Source organism: Puntigrus tetrazona, chromosome 17, assembly GCF_018831695.1.
Source record: "Puntigrus tetrazona isolate hp1 chromosome 17, ASM1883169v1, whole genome shotgun sequence".
In the NCBI taxonomy this organism is placed as follows: domain Eukaryota; kingdom Metazoa; phylum Chordata; class Actinopteri; order Cypriniformes; family Cyprinidae; genus Puntigrus; species Puntigrus tetrazona.
In genome coordinates, this window is record NC_056715.1 from 3,086,062 (window position 1) to 3,106,721 (window position 20,660).

General features: G+C 38.6%; 1 protein-coding gene and 2 non-coding genes across 5 annotated transcripts in view; 1 reads left to right on the plus strand and 2 right to left on the minus strand.

Moving 5' to 3' along the window:
• The window catches only part of kif26ba (kinesin family member 26Ba), a 91,257-nt gene that overhangs the window by 51,098 nt on the left and 19,499 nt on the right, over nucleotides 1-20,660 (plus strand). For all 3 annotated transcript variants that reach the window (XM_043262758.1, XM_043262759.1, XM_043262760.1), the window contains exon 5: nucleotides 13,620-13,803. In XM_043262758.1, the coding sequence (XP_043118693.1) occupies nucleotides 13,620-13,803 (184 nt within the window). The remainder of the gene's footprint in view (nucleotides 1-13,619; nucleotides 13,804-20,660) is intronic.
• trnal-uaa lies at nucleotides 15,631-15,713 on the minus strand. The gene has a single exon. It is a non-coding gene; the product is annotated as a tRNA-Leu (tRNA).
• On the minus strand, nucleotides 15,939-16,021 carry trnal-uaa. Its single transcript has one exon. It is a non-coding gene; the product is annotated as a tRNA-Leu (tRNA).

The window sequence follows — 20,660 nt, forward strand, 5'->3', positions numbered from 1 at the left end:
CTGACTCAATAAGGCAAAATTTTGATTGAAAGCGCTCTATTTTCGCTTGGGCTGCTCTCTGCCTCTATGGTTTGTTTGATGATCCAGTGAAGAAGCAGCTTCATCTCCTGAGCTTGACTGTCTGAGAGAACCTTATCTGCAGAAACAGCCTCCGAGAGCCACACAGCTCCGCAGGTCAGAGTCGCCAGGATTTATACGGGTCCAACTCCTATGGTTATGCTCTATTTTAGCATCTCTTTTAGCAGGCTCTTGACAGTCTTTCCCATATTTAAAGACTCTTGCACATACATTTTTCTGATTATTTGTTTTTTTATGCAAGTGAAATGGCGCAGAAACAAACTGAAAAACAATCTTTGAGTCATTATGAATAATAGAAAATAGAAATAAATAACAGTGTTTTTCAGCACAAAAAAAACAGGCTTATTTTCTGAAAGTACTGCTGTGGCAAGGCCAGGGAGGAGAGGGCTAAGAGAGACATATGATTTGATTGTTAAAAATAGGTTTGGAAGAAGTCATTTCTCATTGAATTGCTCTTATTAACCCTTGGTTTAATACGAACGGGCTGACTTTAGACCCCCAAATAAATGCTTCTCAGCCCAGTCAATTAACTCATAATGGCTCATTAGGTATTCCAAATACTAACTAAAGTAAACAGCTTCATTAGCAGTGGTTCTGTCGACATCAGAGAACCGCGGTGTCGTTTGGCAACGAACAAGGTTGTGCAGAAAGCTAATAAATTAGTGATTAATTTTCAAACCAGGCCCAAAACCTAAAGCATGTCAGAAGTGTGCATACAAAAAAGACAGAGATAGCGTCAGTCAAGTTTTTAATTGAGTGAGGCGTTTAATTAGAATCCCGAGGCCAGAGTTTGGCTACAGAGTTCTGCTCATTTAAATATGAATAACCATTGCAAGTTCTGTTTGCTACAGTGCTGGGTCTTAATTCACATACTATCTGTACTGAACCATAAAGATAAGAATTTAAGCATCCCAAATCATTATATGCTAAAAATATGCCAGTTGTCCAAATGATGTACTTTTGTGCATATTTAAAGTTCTTGCCTACGTGCATGTTTTACTGGCAAATTTTACCCATAATGCGTTGCCCTGTGGAATAGAGGAGTAGCTTGTGTTGATTTTGTGTTCTAAATGTCCTATCCAAATGTACATACACACATATATAAATTCAAAATAAAAGTTTTGTTGACATAGCATATGCATGTGTGTGGCATAGATTTATTATGTGTATATAAATGCACAAATATGCATATATTTCAGAAAATTATGTTGTGTTTATATATTAAATATATTTATAATATAAATTATATTAATATACGGACATGTAAATACATGAAAATATTTTCAAAATATATACTGTGTGCATTTATATATACACATAATAAATATATATTATACAGACATTTTGGATGCGATAACTTGTTTTAATTGTTTGACCGCAATATATATAATTTTCTGGTCATTGATTTCATGTTTTTGAAGTCTTTTATGCTCCAGTATATATTTGATAAAAAAATATATATATATATAATAAAAGTAATATTGTGAAATATTATTAAAAATTACGTTTTTACTGTTTCATATTTTGATATTTAAAATGTAATTTATTTCTGGTATGGCAAAGCTAAATTTTCATGATTCTATGATGACTATAAAGTTCCAAAAACAGTATAGAAATTTTCTATAAAATGATAAATGTCCTTAATGCCACTTTTAATCAGTTTAACGCGTCCTGAAAAATATACATTTTATAGTACAAAAAAATACAAATAAAATTATATACAAATACATACACATATATATATATATATATATATATATATATATATATATATATATATATATATATTATGAACAATATATTTTATAAATAATACACTTTGTCACATGTATTTGATGACTGGAAATATATTGTCCAATGAAATACGTTTTGTGGTATATTTTACCATTGTATGTTTTTCAGTCATACAAAAATAGTATGCTAACAAAGTACATACTTCAGTTCATAGTACAAGTAATGCAATGTCATCAACTAACATTTTTCATCCACTGAAACCATGAACCAGTTCTAATTGTTTTCGCTAATGAGACTCATTAGCACGAATAAGCTGACATATATGAAGCAGATATGTATATCCATGGCTGAATGCCGCCTGCTTATCTCTCGTCCCCGCTTACTCTCATTATTCAAGCGAATCCCATTTAATCTGCACCATATGGGTAAAATGCTGACTAATTAGAAGCGATATGTAACAGTTGTGTGTTATGTTAAAGCTCTAGGGTGCGTGCTATAGCAATGGGAATGCTATGGCCTGCCCCTTTCATGCTCTGTGTTTGAGGTTGAATCTCAATGCGGAGGCTCAGCAGCTGTGGATCGGAGCAGAATGTATGAAAAGTGACAGGGAAATTAGACGACAGGCCCTCTGACACAAAGCGCCGCCACAACATGACTGCAGGGGAAATCGGGCTGCAGGCTTTCCTTCTTTCCAGCGCCGCAGGAGTGAAACGGCGTCACCCAGATATGTCTAAGGATGTTCCAAGTCCTTTGCGTTGGAAGAGATGAAGGTTGTTTTAAGGATAATAGTGAAGTTCAGCTCAGTTTCTGACTACACAGAGAGCTGACGTTCATACTGACATTATTAGCCTGCTGGGTAGGTCTGACCCAGTGGATTAGTCACTTAGTGCCTTGGCTTAACGTGACCTGAACGTAATCTTTTGTGCCGTCTTGGTCTTTTATAAACTTTCTGACTTTGCTGTAGAATTATTTTGAGACACAGACCTATAAGCACTGCTTTTTTTGCTAAACGTGTTGTTCCAGATGAGTATGTCTTTCATTCTTCTGTGGATATTTTGGAGAATGTTTCAACTGAATGTTTTTGCCCATACACCCATATGTATTTTTTTGTGTTATGCAGTAGTAATAAAGTCATGAGGGGAGTAAATGATGCCTACATTTTCATTTTTGGATAAACAGTTTCTTTAAATCACAACGCAATGTATTCAGCCTTGAAGTGAAAAGTTTGAATATTATACTTGTTTCTGAATCTGCTGTCTTATGACTTTATTTTTACTGTTATACTTGATTTTATCTGTTACTTTCAGTTATTTGTTCTGTATTGGCGTTAATAACTATTTTTAGCTACTATTAATATTCATATCTGTAATTAACTGCAAACTCTGTTTCTAAAACATTATCAAATATCTAGTACAGTGTTATTTAAAGGTTACAAAAATGTTTCTAAAAATGTTCATCAAGTGGAAAAAACATCATGTAGACGTTCCATTGAGAAAGTAAATCAATTATTAATAAAGTTCTACGAATGTTCCTTTTATCTTTACTTTAAGAATATTTTGTCCTAGCGTTTTAAAATATATTACTGAAAGTTGTGCAAATTTTCTCTGTTAGCTGGGAAGTCATGAATCAATCATGTTGCCTTGATTTTTTAATTTTTATACTTTTCCTTTTCACTTTTCTTGTTTGAGGTGCACATCTTCAGCTTCCATTGCAGATGGTATTTAAATGTCTCTTCTTACATATGTTTCTCTCATTCTCATATCTGTGCAGCCTAAACATAAAAACGGCTTTGCAGTTCGATTTTTCCTTTATTTTATATCCCCTTTCAAAACACTGGACATGAATTTTAGTGTGATTTAGTTTGTGGCCACTGTTGCATGGTTTTCCGGAACAGTATGGAAAGAGTAAGTGCAGAGGTGCCAGAGCTCTGGGTCCAACTTTACCGTTGCCTCTGGTATTGAAAAGAAATCCTTGGAGAAGTGTGAGGTACGTTACAGATGGAGAGAGTGAGAAAGAGCGAGCGAGAGAGAGAACGAGATTGTTGCGAGGATTGAATAGTAGACATTATCAGCTGAGCGCAGGGGCTGAGAGGCAGCAGTGTGATGTTGTTCCTGTCTGTGTCTTCCCTGCTTCCTGTTTGGACGTCCTCGCTGGGTCTCGCTTCATCTTGAGCCTGGATGTCCTTTCCCAGATAATGTAATCAGAAGAATAAGCCAAACAGAGACATGGAGGAGAGAAACTGAGAACGAAATGGTCAAAGTGTGAAAGAGAGGAAGAGGAGAGCAATGAAAAAGAGAGAGAGGGAGAGATGAGACTGGCGAGCCGGAGCGTAGGCAGTCAGGAGTGCTCAGGTGTGGAGATTAAGCTATCCTCTCAGTGCCGAGGAACCTCTTCGGTCGATCTGCTGCGGATATATTAGAGGAGGGGCGCTCAACATTATCTAGAATCCACAAATAGCACAACACGGAGAACTAATGGATTCCTGATGAGCTGTCAGACTCCACATTCAATCTGGAGGACACCTGTTTAAGAGCGGACAGGAAGACAGGACTGGGCTCCTCGGGCCCCCTAAATGATGGACAGGTGAGAGACGAGTAATCTTTTTCTCAAGCCACAGTGGACTGAAATATCTCGCTGGTGGTGTTTGAAAGGTGGAAAAGGCATAATTCTCGATCATTTTAGTCACAATTTGTTTGAGTTCATCTGGTGTAGAGTTTTATTGGGACTTACTTCAGTTGAGTCTATGATACCGAGTTGAGTCTATGTGGTAAACATATTATAGTATTAATATTCACCTTTGTGAGTGTAAAGTTCAAAATTAATCACCTATCAACTGCATAGCAACACTAACTTACAGGAAGTTATGTTGTTAATATAATACCTATTATATAGTTAGGGTGAACTGGCTTTTATTTCAGATACATTTTGCTTAGCAACCACATACCAATGCCTTGGTAACCACTCGTAACATTCTAACAACGCCATAGCAATATACTGACAACAAAGTGATCTTAGCAACTGCATGGAAATGCCCTGGCAACCACCCAGAAAACTGTGTACAACTCCATAGTAACATGCTGACATCCACGGGACCTTGGCCACTTTATGGTAATTCCCTAGCATCTGCCCAGAACACCCTAACAACTCAGTAGCAACAGGATGACAACCAGAAGTCCTTTGGAAATGCCTTGGCAACCACCCAGAACTCCCTAGCAACTCTATAGCAACATGCTGACAATGGCCACTTACACACTGCATTTAAATTTGGTTGTCAATTCACCTTTTAGTGCTTAACACAGTATAGTAATTTACAGGACTTTAATTGAGAATTGAGAATGGCATTCTACTAGCGAATTAACTACCGCAAAATGCAGGAACCCTATTTACAGAAATGTTGTGCAGTGTGTACGGAACCCGAACTTGACGACTAGTCGTTGATGACGTCACAGGACTTCCACCAATGACCATGTACCATCAGGCGGCTAGCTTTTACCTCAGACACTGCAGGATGGCTGGGAGAGGTATATTGTGGAGCCTCTGCTGATAGCGGTTTAGTACAGTTTGACGGATGTTATCACGTCTCCTCTATCAGATGTTTACTTTATTTTCAACAGCTACTGCATTTAAATGCGGTTGTCACTCCCGAAAGTTTACAGCGTGTACGTGGCCAACCAGTATTCTTCGGTAGTTCCATGTCAAACTGCCCAGAACACCCTAGAAACTTTGTAGCAACGTGCTGACATCCAAAAAACGCTAGCAACTGTGTGGTAATTCCCTAGCAACCCTCTGAACACCCTAGCAATGCCATAAAAACATGGTGACAGACAAAATACCTTGGCAACTGTATGATAATGCACTGCCAACAATCCAGAACACCCTGGCAACTCCATAGCAACATGCTGACAGGCAGAAGACCTTAGCAACTAAATGGTAATTATCTAACAACCGCCCAGAACACCCTAACAACTCCATAGCAACAGGCTGGCAACCGTTCGCTGACAATGCCCTTGCAACCACCCAGAACACACTACAAATTCCATGGCAACATGCTGACAAACAGAAGATCTTAGCAAATTCATGGTCATGCCATGGCAACCACCCAGAGCTCTCTAGCATCACGACAGTGAGTTTTGGACAGTTTATTGTTTATATATTTGTGACTGTGGTTTAATTGCATGGATAAATTGTTTTAGTTTGTGTTTCTAATTTGCATTATGTGCTTATATGGGTAGGGCGGCTTAAGGATTATGCAAGTTGTACTTTCTGGAGATGATGATTAGAAGGAGAGATGTTGTCTGTTTTCTAAATCAGAGTGTTCCTTTAAGAAGCTATTTAGGGAAATCTCATTAACGCCTCTGCAAAATAACACATTCACATCTCGCCTCAGTTTGGTTCAAGCCAATTCCAGCAAAGTGTCCTCCTAATTTTCATACAATTTCTCTGTTGACGTGTTTTGGCTTTTAACGAGAATAATCTCCATCTATTCTCAACAGGTCTGGCAGGTAACAACCAACAATACGACATGTTTATTTATGTAGGACAAGAGGGCTCGAATTAAAAGCACATGGTGGAAACAACAGTTTGCGTCTAACTTTACAAGACTTTCCTTGCCAGCTCATTAAGGTTTCGGTCAGAGTGTTTGTGAGAAAGAAAACTGTTTTCCTGACATTAATGAGTGTCACAATAATTACCTCAGTTTGCACTTCACACATTGTCTTGGAGCACAGCCATGTGCTTTGTCACAACCCTTAGGGGGTTACGCACAAGTTTTACACACAAACACACACGTCATATCCATGACAATGAATCCAGGTGATAATTTGTCTGGTTTCTGAGGAGGTTTGCTCATACCGTTGGCATCTATAGTGCTCAGTCTGATGATTTCATAGCTAGCACAGTAACTGTATCTCTAGACCTGATTTATACACAAACACAGTGTTATTATTACTTCCAGCTATATTTTCACCTGCTCTTATCTGCCAGGGTGTTTATTATTATTGCCTCAATTTTTTCCCTTACAGTAACCACTTCTCTCCCGTCCTCTCAACAGAAATATGATCAGTTTGCAAAATATTTATCAAATAATAGGTCTGAACCACAGCACTCAAGCTTTTCTACAATAGCCAAAGGCTGAAGGTGTATTTCTATACGATGTGAAGTGATTTTAGTGCCAGGAGACCAGGGCTACCATAGATGCACTGTGAGCTATTTTTCTCTCCTGTCTATGTCTTTGACCTTGAATAGATTTGCACAGGTTGGCAAAGTTGGAGAGCTTCAAAATGAATGATTGTGCCTGAAGGTAATACTACTGCAAAGTGAAATAACTGATATTTTCTTTCTGCTAATCTGAGATCCATCTTGTGCATCCCTTGGGAGGGAGTTTGTGATGATGTCTGTGTTGAAGAGTGTAGATCTGCCCTGTCATGTTACGTGCAGTATCTCTTATTTTTCTAGCTTTGTACAGTTCATTAAAGCACCGCTGCCAGACGCGCTACCAAGACCTTTAAAATGTGCACCCAAACAGAAAGAGCAGCCTAATTGTCTTTCCTGCTTAAAAGACCTGCTTAGACCAGCATGAATTTCAAGGCTAGTTAGAGCACATCTGGTAGGTGGGCTACTGTAGCCTGCTGTTGTCGACCAGCATGGTCTTTTTGGTATAGCTGGTTAACCTTTCTCTTTTTTTCGGTTTTACTAATGACTTGAAAATATTGTATTGAGACAGTCTATGCAAAAAAAGGTTTTTAATATTTTTTAAATAGAAAAAGGGAAAAAATCCTAACTTTGATATAAATAAAAAAAAAAAAAATTGAAACTAATAATTCTACTAGGCTTTTTGTTTGTTTCCTTCATAATGCCATTACAGCTTCAATGGCAATAAACCAGATAATGAATACATTTGGCTGAGATACAACGATTTAAAAATGTCGAAGTATTGAGAAAATCGCCTTTAAAGTTGTTCAAATTAAATTCTTAGCAATGCATATTACAAATAAAAAATTATGTATTGATATATTTACGATAGAAAATTTACCAAATATCTCCATGGAATATGATTTTTACTTAATATCCTAATAATTTTTGGCATAAGGAAAAATATTGTACTTTTTCCCTATCTAAAATGTTCACATCTCAAATTTTGTTCATAACAGTGAAAGAAAGCGAATCAAAGCACATGTTTAAGATAAGCATTGATTGGCACTTTATTTGTGTTCTGTTATGGCCATAATTATAGGTGTAAATTGAATTGTTTTTGCTATCTAAAACCCATTATGAAAAACATTTTTAGCGTGAGGAGACTGAAACCATTTAGGCTTAAAGGGAACACATTTATCTATCCTTTTATTTATTTATTTTTTAGAGGCAAGCAATCATAATTCTTGAGATGCCATAATCATGACTCCTAAGACATTCTTAAATAATCAGATTAGGGCCTGGAAAAATATGTCCCCAGCAACAAATAAACAAACCTCTTTCATCCCTGCACCAAAATCCTTGTCTCTTCATTTCTGAGCACCTGAGGTGTTTCGGTTTTTAAACTGCAATTTTAGCCTCCATTATTCGATCCCTGATCCAGAGGAAGTCTAAATGAGGCTGTGATAAGCCTTTGCACAGACATGTTAGGTCGAGTGAAAATGCTGGACTCATTGATCAATACTTCTCTAAGAGCCAATTGAAACAGTCTCTAACAGGCTACGAGACCACGATAAGAATCAATCAACTCTCACTTCTTCCGCTCCCAAGTCAAAGCCATTCTGAATATCTCTTCAAGCACTAAATACACAAGGATTTCACTTGATATCCACGAGTACATGTGTAACCCTTCTCTTACCCCAAGGGGATAATTTAATATTTGACAATTAGATGGTGAATTAGGCTGGTATTTTCCTCTTTCCCTTTGTTTAATTTCAAAATTTAAGGTTTAAGTTATTACTTTCCCCCTACACAAACTCTAAACAATTTCCATTATTTCCCTTTTTAGATTTATATAAACTCAGTTTTCGATTTGCCAATATATTAACTTGATAAGATTAGATAGCTATCAACATTCAACATTCATCAACATTCTTGCGACCTGGTCTATATTGCAAGCTGAAATTGTAGGTGGTCAATGCAGACAGCCAACAGTGACCCATCGCATCAAGTCGTGCTGACTTTAGTCATGCCGTCGATCCACAACAGCCCACTTTAAAGCTAAGAATTCCAGTTTATGGGCTGGATATTTTCTCTCTGAAGGGGAAGGGCTACGACTGATGAAAGCAACCTCAATGTAGGGCACAGTATACTGGTCTGGTACAGTCCGTTGGTTGAGAGTCCGATAGTCCACACACATTCTAACTTCCCCAGACTTTTTACGCACCACAACGATGGGCAATGCATAAAGGCCACTACTCTGCAGTTCTTGTAAGTGCAATCGGACATCTTCAAAGTCAGCAGGGGCAAGACGGCGAGCATTCAAACTTATTTCTTGAATAACAACTTATTTCTTTTTGAACAACCCACAACTCACTCATGTAAAGAGGACACTTCCTTTCTGTGCATCATTTTTTCACACAATCTTTCTTTTGCTACCTCTGGCATTGGAGAATCAGCAAAATTGAAAGATTCAACTGTCAGAGTATTTTGCTCTGGCATTAAGGAGACTGGAAAAAACATGGGCAAGGGGTGTTCCTCGCTTCACCAAGAAGTCTTTTGCAGATATGTTCCGCACGGTCACTGTGACTCTGCGACTGGAGACAACAGATGCTGAATGAAGTTCAGGCCTCACCTCCAGAGCATCAGAGCTTGTATCACCCAACACTGCTCTGTCTACTAGCATTAGAGATTCAGTCATCTGATCAGGAAACTTTAGCAGACACGGATGTTGCAAAACTTGATTTGGTGTCAAACAACAGTGTTAGACTTCACGAACCAAACGGTTCCATGCTTGTCGGGGTCATCCTGTGAAACATCCGTTTGTTGAATAGTCTCATATGCCTCTCTGATTACAGGATGTAAGGTCAGCACATTCAAAAAACTCTCCCCAGCGTGTTCACGACAAGACTCAAGCAATTTCCTCACTAAGCTAGTGTTGGTCCCGAGCAAAATAGCTATTCCTTCCCGTTTCACCGGGTCAGGGCATACAATGGCAAGCGTATCAATCACTTGATGCACTCCAGCAACACTTTCCGTAAACTCCAATCTAAGGGGCAAGTATCCATCATAAGGGTATTTATGTGAACTTAGTCCCCAAATCTCAAGGTTCTCCACAGGCTGAAGATCAAAATGTTTAAGATAAGTATTATAAAATCTACGATATAATAGAGTAACCTGTGAACCACTGTCAAGAAGGTGTAGGCTTTGGCGTAGATGCCTTCTATCTGGACAGGCACTTCGGAGATGGGTCCTACTAACCCCTCAGGCAATTTTGAATTTTCCACATCAAGTATGAACGAATCACAAGTGGAATGTGTTTTCTCAGGAGCCTCGTGCCGTTCCTTCACTGAGCTCCTGCCCAGTTTCCCTGCAGGCGCTGCATCTTTATTAGCTTCTGATTCACTTTTCTGAGGTCCTCAGGTGCTTTGCACTCCCATTTCTTATGTCCATCTTCACCACATTTGTAGCAAAAGATCATAGGCACAGGGGACTGAGTGGGACTGAGCTTTTTTTGAGTTATCCGTTACACCCTCAGAGCGTTTACTGGGTATTTTCTGAGGATTACAATCAGAAGCACAAGGCAAAGTAGCCAAGTTCAACAGCTGAATCACCTGGGTAGACAGCTCTTTAACTTCCTTCTTCAAGTTCTGTAATTCAGATGGAACAGATGCCTGGGGAGAGACAACAGTAGCAACAGAAGCTTTGACATTTTCCCTTGCGGCTACCCAGTGTTCTTCCTCACTGTGGAAAAGATGGGGGACTCTGCAAAGTGTGAGTCATTCGGATTCGCAAGGCAACCATGTCGTTGGTAAGTGCTCCCTTAATTAGCTGTTCCATTCTGGCTTTATTTATACTGACTGCATCAATCCCACCCTTCAACAAGGCTCGATGGAGAAGTTTATCTAAACGGTACAAGAAAGCTGAAAGCTTCTCTACACTTTCCTGGTAGGTGTGACGAAATCTAGCCATAAGATCAGGCCCACTCTCAGTAGTTCCATGCAGTATCAAGAGCATCTAAGTACTCATTTGCAGTCGCAGATGGAGTAGTCACTTTTAAAAACCTAACTATATCAGCAGCAGGACCTTGCAAACTGTCTCTACAATGCGTTGCTTCTTTGCAGCTTCTGAGCACTGCCATTCACTAATCATTTGAACGGCCTGTTCCATCCAGCTTTCATACTCTTCTTTACCTGGAGAGACAGGTTTCAACCCATAAAACAACCTCAGTTTTCTGTACCCAGGACTATCACTGGAAACTTGGTTACACCGATCTACTAATTTGCCTATGGCATCAACAAGATCCATACTGAAATCGAACTTGGGAGACTGCTTTCCCATAATCATGGCCTTAACCTCATCCATAAATTTGCCCTCTTGTTGCAACAATGCTTGCAGCTTGAGCTGGAAAGGATCACCTTCAGAGGCAGGAGCCCAAGCTACTAGGCTGCCCACTAAGTTGACACTCCAGGATCCAGCTTCATTTTCTATACCTATCTCAGGAGGGATAACATCAGGTTCTAGGTCAGCACTGGCCTCCACTAGAATAAACAGCCATCTGCCAGTTACGTCACCATGGCGACCACTTATTCCTGTGCGTCCAAATACTTTTACGGTATTTAGCACTTTTTGAATAGTGTCATCACTAGTGCCTAAAAGAACGTTGCTCAAAATAATGGCACGTGAGAGATTTGCATTCTCTCCTCTGCTCCACTCAACAGTCTTAGCCAGGTCCATAATTGTGAAAGTCAAAGCAAGTAACTAGTACAGGGGGGGGGAAATCAATTCTTTGATTGGAAAAAAATGATCCCAGTGGTGCCTCCAAAAATGTAACCCCCGACAATTAGATGGTGAATTAGGCTGGTATTTTTCTCTTTCCCTGTGTTTAATTTCAAAATTTAAGCTTTAAAGTTATTTCTTTCCCCTACACAAACTCAATTAAACAATTTCCATTTTTTCCCTTTTTAGATTTATATAAACTCAGTTTTCGATTCGCCAATATATTAACTTGCCAGATTCAATGAAAGACAAATTTGTAAAGAGGTAAAGAAAAAGAATAACAAAGATTTATCATCAGATTTAATCAGACAATAAAGAAAACCAAAACAATCCCTTTCTGTGTTCTGAGATGGTAGATATTCAAATACCAAAATAAAGAGCACAAAAAACTCTTTCCAGATCACCGTTGAGAAAACTCAGTATGCTAGTGCTATAGACACAGTAGCTACACATATGCAAATCAATTCAAAACATACGCAAATAAGTCAAACAGTGGAAATGTTCGATCGATCGTAAACGTTGGGGCCCGGTTCGTTAATACACTTTAAACAAACGATGAATTCAAAATAATCCTTCACGGAAACAAATCACTTACGTTCTTCTGATGAAAATCAGTGAAACAATCCTGTTCCTCACGCACTCCGCGTCCTGTCACGATCCGTCGAGAACACGCGATGAACGCAACCGATCCACTTCCAGCGACGAAGCACACAACTCTCCTCACTCCTCACGCACCAAGAAGTTTGGTTACTTCGCAAAGACAGTTCCTATTTAACTGTCTCTATGGCCGCTAGACCAGCTTCACACACGGCATATTTAAGTGATGACTCGCGGTAGATGCACTTTAAATAATGACATAAAACAAAACAAGAATCGTCACGACACGCTTTGGGCCTTATATTTCGGCAAATACAACAGTCTCCAAACGAATGACAAACTTTTCCGTGACGACAGATCTTGATGGAAGCCCACACTCACGCCACGTGCCATACCTTTTTTCTCATTACGTGACTCACGCCATGACGTAACGTCAAGTTGTAACGTAACGTCATTGGCTTGCGTTAGTATACCTACATTGAACACACTTTTCTATTGGACACAACCTGAACACAACTATTTTTGTTATTTGCTATTTTTTTTCCAAATAAAAAAAAATAATAAAATACATTAATACTTGGTATTGTTTCTGACATAGTATTAAACACATGATATATTTTTGGGGTCCCTACACATGTCTGTATTTAATTACTCAGTTACTTTAGTTGTTACAGTGTATGTGATTTCTTGGGGCATAGAGCTCTACAATTTGTAAGGACAAAGTTCGAGTTCAGTAGAACTGGTAGCACAGACAACCACTTTCTAAAACAGCTTAAAACTGTTCTGAACAGCCTACCAGGAGTGGGGTTTGAACCCACAAGGACATATGCCCATTGGATCTTAAGTCCAACGCCTTTACCACTCGGTGTGCTCTTCTTTCTGCTCTTTCTCTCTGTTGTTCTCTCCTGAGAAAGTTCAGAAAATTCTCTGTGAGAGTTCAGCAGCAAAGGAATGCTATTGTTGTGGCATTAAAGACCTTACAGATGTCTCTTTTCTCTGCTGATTGGCTGTGACATGCACGTAATGGCTTAAAAGAGCAGTTAACGACAAATCTTCATCAGTCTGTTTTGAGATGGACACAAGAAATTCACTGGAAAACGTAAACTGTACAGTTTCATTTGTTTGCTCATGAAATCAGTTTTGGTCTGCATTGTTACAAGCTGTATTTTAAGCAATACACAACACTTTCCCTAAACAAACGAAAACTCAAAATTAATGTAAACAGCCGAGGGATTGCCGCGCTTGTGCACACATACACATCTGTTCTAGTTTTAACTTTGCTAATGTTTGTTTATCCTCAGGGCTGCCCAGAAATTGAATCTGTCTTCCAAGAAGAAGAAGCAGCGCCCTGCACCCCCTGTGGCAAGTGATCCACCGCTCTTTCCCACCAACTTCAGCGGCATCCTGCAGGTGTCTCCGCCCCCTGCTCCACCCTGTCTCTTACGGGCGGTCAACAAAGTCAAAGACACTCCTGGCATGGGCAAGGTACAATCTTTAATAATGTAGCAAAATGTCTGCATTTAACTCTTTTTTATTAGCTTTACTCTCATTAAATCTGTTTCTCATCAACATACTGTATGAACATATAGAAATGCTTTAGCAAGCTGAACAGATTAACAAAGAACATGCTACTTTTATTTATTGTTTTTTTTAGCTTATTCAGCAGGGTAAAAGAAATAAGCCTGGCTTATTTGGTAAATTTGTTTTATGAAAGAGGCCCCAGCTCACCCTGTGGTTTGACATTTGTCCATTGGATCTTAAGTCTAACACCTTACCAGTTGGCCATCCTGATCCTGTGTCTGATCCTCTCAATATGTTGTTTGTCATTCACAATTAAGTCTTTGCTACCAGGAGCGGGATTCAATATCACAAGGACAAGGTCTGTTAAGTGCAACAACTTGACCGCTTAGCCATCCTGGTCTAGCACCATGCTTCTGTAACAGATTCTCAAAATCTTGTTCAGAGCTCATAGGTGAGCTCATTAACTGGACAGCAGAACCAAATGAGCAGCAAAAGGGAGGCAAACAGACACATTTTATTATAACTAAATTAAAAGGCTCCCTCAAAAGGTGGTTACAGGAGATCCATATGGATTCCATTTTGATGCCCAAAAATCATTTGGTCCATGGGCCAAAATGATAATGAATTGTTAACAGAACATAATAAAAGTGGCTTCAGTTTTAATTTTGTGGTGCAGGCATCAAAAATGACTAGCTGAGAAATAGGCATGAGATTTGTGCTTTGGCAGCATGAGAGAACATATGGGGCGGATGCAAGACAATGTTGCCTGCAGAATACATGTAGATATAACAGGTGAAAGTGTTCTGCCGCAGTAGAGATGCAGGTGAGGAGTGGTTTAAATTGCATGAATGCAGAAGAAATTAGACCTTTGATCTGACATTCTAGATTATTTGGTGTTATTCTCATCTGACCTGGCTGATTCATAAAACTGTTGTTGATAAAAAGTAGCAGTTATATTCAACAACTTGATAACCAAAACACAATATTGTCAAGAACATCATTGGATCTTTAATCAAATACCTCAATTCCATCCTCAATGCAACATTGCTGTATTCTTCTGGAAATTTACATTGAACTTCCAGGAGTGGGCTTCGAAAACACCAACAAACAACAGCACACAAGGCAAGACAAAAGGGTAATTCACAAAACAGGCAATGTTGAGGTCAGGCACTAGAAGTCAAAGCATAAGCAAAGCAAGACTAGAAAGAAAAAAAGGCATGGAAATGTTCAGGCGGGGCTGATGGACACTTCAGCTGATGATTGTGACAGTTCTACTATCACCTCAACCACACTCTGATTTGTGATGCAAAGTAACCCTTTGTTCCTTATGCAGGTACTTAGAAACCAGTTTTGATAAACTGATTTGTTTGTAACACAACCACATACTGTACAACTACATTTCTGTAGTGTTTTTAAAACAGTTGAATCATCAGGAGTGGTGTTTGAACTTTTGGACTTTTGTCTGTTAGATCTTAAATCCCACTCAGACAATTTGTTAACTATTCCATACCAAAAACTCTTTGTTCCATTTACAGGTACTTAAAGAGGTGATATTGCTTTGCTAAAAAGAACATTATTTTTAGTATTTGGTGTAATGCTATGTGTTTATGTGGTTTAAGGTTCAAAAACCCAGACTGCAAATTGTTGTTCCTCTATGCCCCAAAGTAGTTCCATTTTTCATAATGAAACACAGCATCTCCAGAACATGGCACTAGCATCAACACTACAGTGAAAATAGTTCTGCTTTCTTTCTTTGCGTAAACATTTGGAAATCTAAATACCACATTGATCTACCAGGAGTGGGATTTGAACCCACGAGGACATTTATCCATTGGATCTTAAGTTCAACGCCTTAACCACTCGGCCATCCTGGTAACTGAGCTGCATTATGAACCCTTTAAAAAACACTTAAATTATTTTCCCCAAACTATACATTATTGATGTCTCAAAGTAGTTTCACTTTCACAATGAAACACAGCATCTCCATAAAATGGCACTGGCAACAACACTACAGCGTTTAAACAAGGCCTTTTAGGAAGGCATGGTTGAGTCTTAATTTTCATAAAGAACATCTCTTTCGGTTTGAGACTTCATTGATTTACCAGGAGTGGGGTTCGAACCCACGAGGACATTAGTCCATTGGATCTTAAGGCCAACGCCTTAACCACTCGGCCATCCTGGTTACTTTCACCTTTTTTATAACCCTCAGTCTGTTTCCAGAGTGGTTGGTTGTACTCATCCAAATCAGAAAATCAGAAAACCATTCAGTTGAATCTCTAGTAAACCAGCATCATTATACACTGCAAAAGCAATTTCAGTACCCTCTACAAAACATAATGGAAAGTCTTCAGCCCCTTGTCACTCTGTCTGTCTCTCTGTCCTGTCTTTAGGGCTGCATTCCTTTATCAATTTACATGCTCAGTCAGCACACCGTCCGCATCACTGGTTTCTCTGTCAGTTTGTTGTTTTTCTATTTAAAACCACCCTAGTAAGCTCTGGTACAGACAAAATCCATCAAACGCATGCATTGGTGCGAGCGCTGACAGCGGAGGAGCCCCGCGCGGTGAAAGTTGATCCTGATCTTCAGTGCATCGCAGAGAAACCAGCATATCTGGCATTCCTCTCAGACATCAGAGGATAGGGGATATTCATCTGTGTTTGGTCTTGATACGGGTCATGATATCTTGTTATGGCACCTCCCAAAAAGTCTCACCAAACAGAATCATCTCATATGGCTGTGGATTCGTCTAAAGCATTTTCTGTCTAACAAAATTGTGACTTTTGAAAGCTAATTTTGAGAGACTCATTATTAACCACATGGTGAGTTGTTATCGAGAATTTTCGGCGAGTTCATAAAGAGTCATCTTGCATTGGAACAGCTTGAGTTCATCTGCAAACAACACCCACATTTAGGCTGCATGTTGTGCGTTGCTCTGGCAGACTAAAATGAGTCGCTATCCAGTCAACCGGAATATAAGCAGGATGGTGGGCAATGCAAATTCTGGCATTTGCAGCAGAAAAATGTCACCTTTCTCAAGGGACAAGGCTGTAACAGTGGCCTTTGGATATAAGAACATTATGCGATAAGATATTGATGTGTGTAGATGCTCTATATGGCTGCTTTTGTGGCTCCCACAGAAAATGATTGGCTTTGAGATGGGGATAAAAGACAGATATATCAATCGTATTTGCAATGAATAGAACTAATTAAAAAACAGTATCTGAAATAAAATTTTGCTTTGCGCTCTGGCAAATTTACATGTGACACTTTTTCCATGATGATGTGAATATTATTAGGAACTCGTTCTAAATGTTCGTGTGAATGATGTTGACCTTTCATCCTCAGCCTTGCCGTTTTGCACCAGTTCACAAGGCGATCATCATTTGCACCATCAGGGTTTTACGACAGTGTGACTAGATTAAATACCAAGGGCATCTCCAATATCGTGCTATTGATAAAGCAATTGATGGATGACTTTCAAACATGTCTGGTTGCTAAATTTGTATCATTTGAGATTAACAAACCAAAGCAAGTCTATATTTTGAGACTCTTTCCATTTCATCAAGTATAGTACTTTTCTTGTGTTTTATAGGAATCCCATGAGTGTGACAGATTCATCAATCTTCTGGACAGTACAGACACTGACCCCAGCTAATCAATTTTTAACAGCACGCTCTAAAACTGAGGTGCTAAAGAAAACACCTTACAGGCATCACGGAGTGAGCACAGCAACATGGGAATTCAATAGTCTGAAATATTCATCACAAAATTCCCTTGATAATTTAACTGTGTAAAACAGAATATCAGTTTACACGGCGAGGAAATATAACACCAGTGAATGATTCATAACTTTATATTGCATGTAAATGTCTTTTTAATTAAACCTTGCAGACACTGCCTGGAAGATAACAGATTAAAGGCTGATATAAAGTCCTGTTGTTCTCTTATCTATTATAATGGACATATCAACTGCAGGCTTATTGATTCTACAGGGTAATCCAAGAGAGGATCTTTCAGCCAACTATAAAATATGAAGCTTGCTTTCTCTGCGTGGCTGCAAGCACATATAAGTAACTGGATAAGATCTGTGCATCCTCCATCCATACTACAAATGCCATGATATAAATCCGATCAGTCGTTGAAATGAAAAGTGTTGAAATTTCATCTCATCTTGACATTCTTTTCTAAACTCTTCAGTAAATATCCGGGAACAAACCATAGCATGTTTATAGAAACAAAATAAATATTGTAAGCAATAAACCTGTGTTATCGTAATGTATGAATAAATCCTCAATAAGTGTGCAAATAGGCTGTTTTTGCCAGAAAGTGACCTCAAGCTAAACAAGTTTATTTTTCATTCATTCGTTCACTCTTTCATTCACAAAACATGTTCATTCGTGATGTGGGCATAACTGAAAATGAATGATAATGATAATGATAACTTCCCTCGCTTTTTGAACTGGAAGTTGTAATTATTTTTAGTTGCAGCCTATTTTTGAGGTCAGATGTTTATTCATACCGCTCCTATTGATTAATTTCAGGGATGGATTCGTCAAATGATTCTGGCTGTAACTTGTATTTTTTAACTTCTCATTAAAAGAAGCATCTGCATTATTTTGGATTCGCTTAAAAGATCTGGCTCATAAGAGTTAGTTCATAAAACTGACTAGTCTGGTAGCACTGCGTGTATTTGATTCTCTAAAATAAACGGATCGTTAGAGTCATTTGTTTGTGAATCAGACTTGACTGATTGCGCTGAATGCGTTTGACTCACTAAAAAGAACTGAATTGTTTTTGTTAGCTTACATCAAATGTTATGTTTCTTCAACAAGAAGTTGAGACCATCTGATTAAAGGTAATAGCAAGCATGGTCAATTAAAAAATAAGAGATAATATATTTTACTTATAACAGTTAACTTATACAGTGCAATTCACGTTTGAAGTGTGACTCAAGTTTCCAAATACATGGGGCCATTGTATCTTATTTAGACATGAATGCATTTTTTATAATGTAATGATGAGAAATAGCAGCTATGTGGGCACCACTGAGTAAATATGTGGGTTTGGATCTCGCTCCAGTGTTCTTAAAGATCTGTAATAACCCAGAAGAGAGCATCTCCTTTAATTAGTCGTGCTGCTTTATCCAAACTGTTCTCACCCACAAGAGCCTTGAGAGCTCATAGAGAGACCACCACCTCCTCCTCCTCCATCCTGCTGCATATGCTGCCTAATGAGCCCCCCTACCGCGATCTTATCCCTGCTTCGGAAAATCAGAGGCTCAATGCAGACAGTGGGTTGCAAATCACCAAACAGAAGAAATTCTATTTGTGGTAATGGGTTTTGAGATGCCGGACGTGACTAAACAAACCTGGGAGGATTGGTTATAGGGAACAGAAAAAAGACATGGCTCTTTGTAGTGCAGGGACTGTGGGTGTAGAAAGGGGTTTCATTAAATTCTGTCTGCCAGCACGTTATTAGATCTGAGCCGGTTTGAGGCTATTGGTGTTGAGACTTATCACCATGGCTCAGAGAGGAGCTTTACCTCAAAAGTAGACCAGAGGCTTGTATAGATAAGTCCTACTGTATCTACTGTAGCTGCATTGCTAGAAATGCTGGCGTGTGGATTAGAGTGATGTACAGGCGGCATTGCGTGAAATGACAGTATCATTACAGCGTCAAAGGTCAGGCGTTCCTCTTTTCCCAGACTACAAAAGAGCTGTCCTGATTTGTGCGCACATATTCAGCAGGTTAGTCCAGAAGTGTTGCGTGTGATGTGTCCTCAACAAAGCATCTCATGCATAATTCAGGTGGAATATGCAAAAACTGTTCACTTTGCTATTAAATAACACCAGGATGAAATATTTAACGCACCATAATGGCATTCCTGGAAGTCTGTTGTCATGCAGCAAAGGCAAAAATGTAGTTTCTACTTGTTCTTTGTAGTTCCCAACTTCTCAGATTTTTTAGATACCAAAGATACCAAAGTTTGCAGTAAAAAGCTACATATTTAATTTTGTGGATCGTAACCAGGTTGCAAGTACTGCTTCAAAATGCCAAAAGAAGAAAGAGAACCAAGAAACAAAAAGAAAATAGGCAATTTCTTAAAAAAGTGCATTTAAACTCAAGTAGGCTTTTCATCAGCTGATCAAAAGTTTAAGACCATAGCCTTAAAAAGTTCAAATCTGCACAAAAATATTGCTTTTATGTCATTGTTTTTCAGGAAGTAACACTGTCATGATTTCTTGATGGCAAAGACAAAAAGTCTTGCTGTCTTTGCCGTGGCAGAAAACATCTTTTAAGGCTTCTCCCATGACACAAACTTGCCTGTTTGTAATTTGCAAGAGAGCAAACATTGGACATTGAAAGGTGGAAGAAAGTTTTATTCTCTGAAGTGAAAAATTTAGCCTGGGCAGTCCTGATGGCTTCCAATGTTACCAGCATGACAAAGAGATCCCACTGAAGGGATTTCTACATGGCTCTATCATGATCTGGTGTGCTTTTTCCTTCAGTGGGATAATGGATCTTCAGGTTGTGCAGGGCGTGTTAAATAATGTATGAATTAATTTGTGTGTAATGCGCAATCATCATACACATTATTTGGTGTAGTAATAATAATAATAATAATAATAATAATAATAATAATCCATGTCAATTAACTATTACAGACATCATCATGAGGTTTCAGAAATGATATAAAATTAAAAAATAGAATGTTAATCTAAACGATTTAATTCCAATAATGAAATAAATGCATAATGTCTAATTCTAGGTATATTTCTGATTTGAATAAAAATGGAAATAGTTTGCCATTTTAATATAT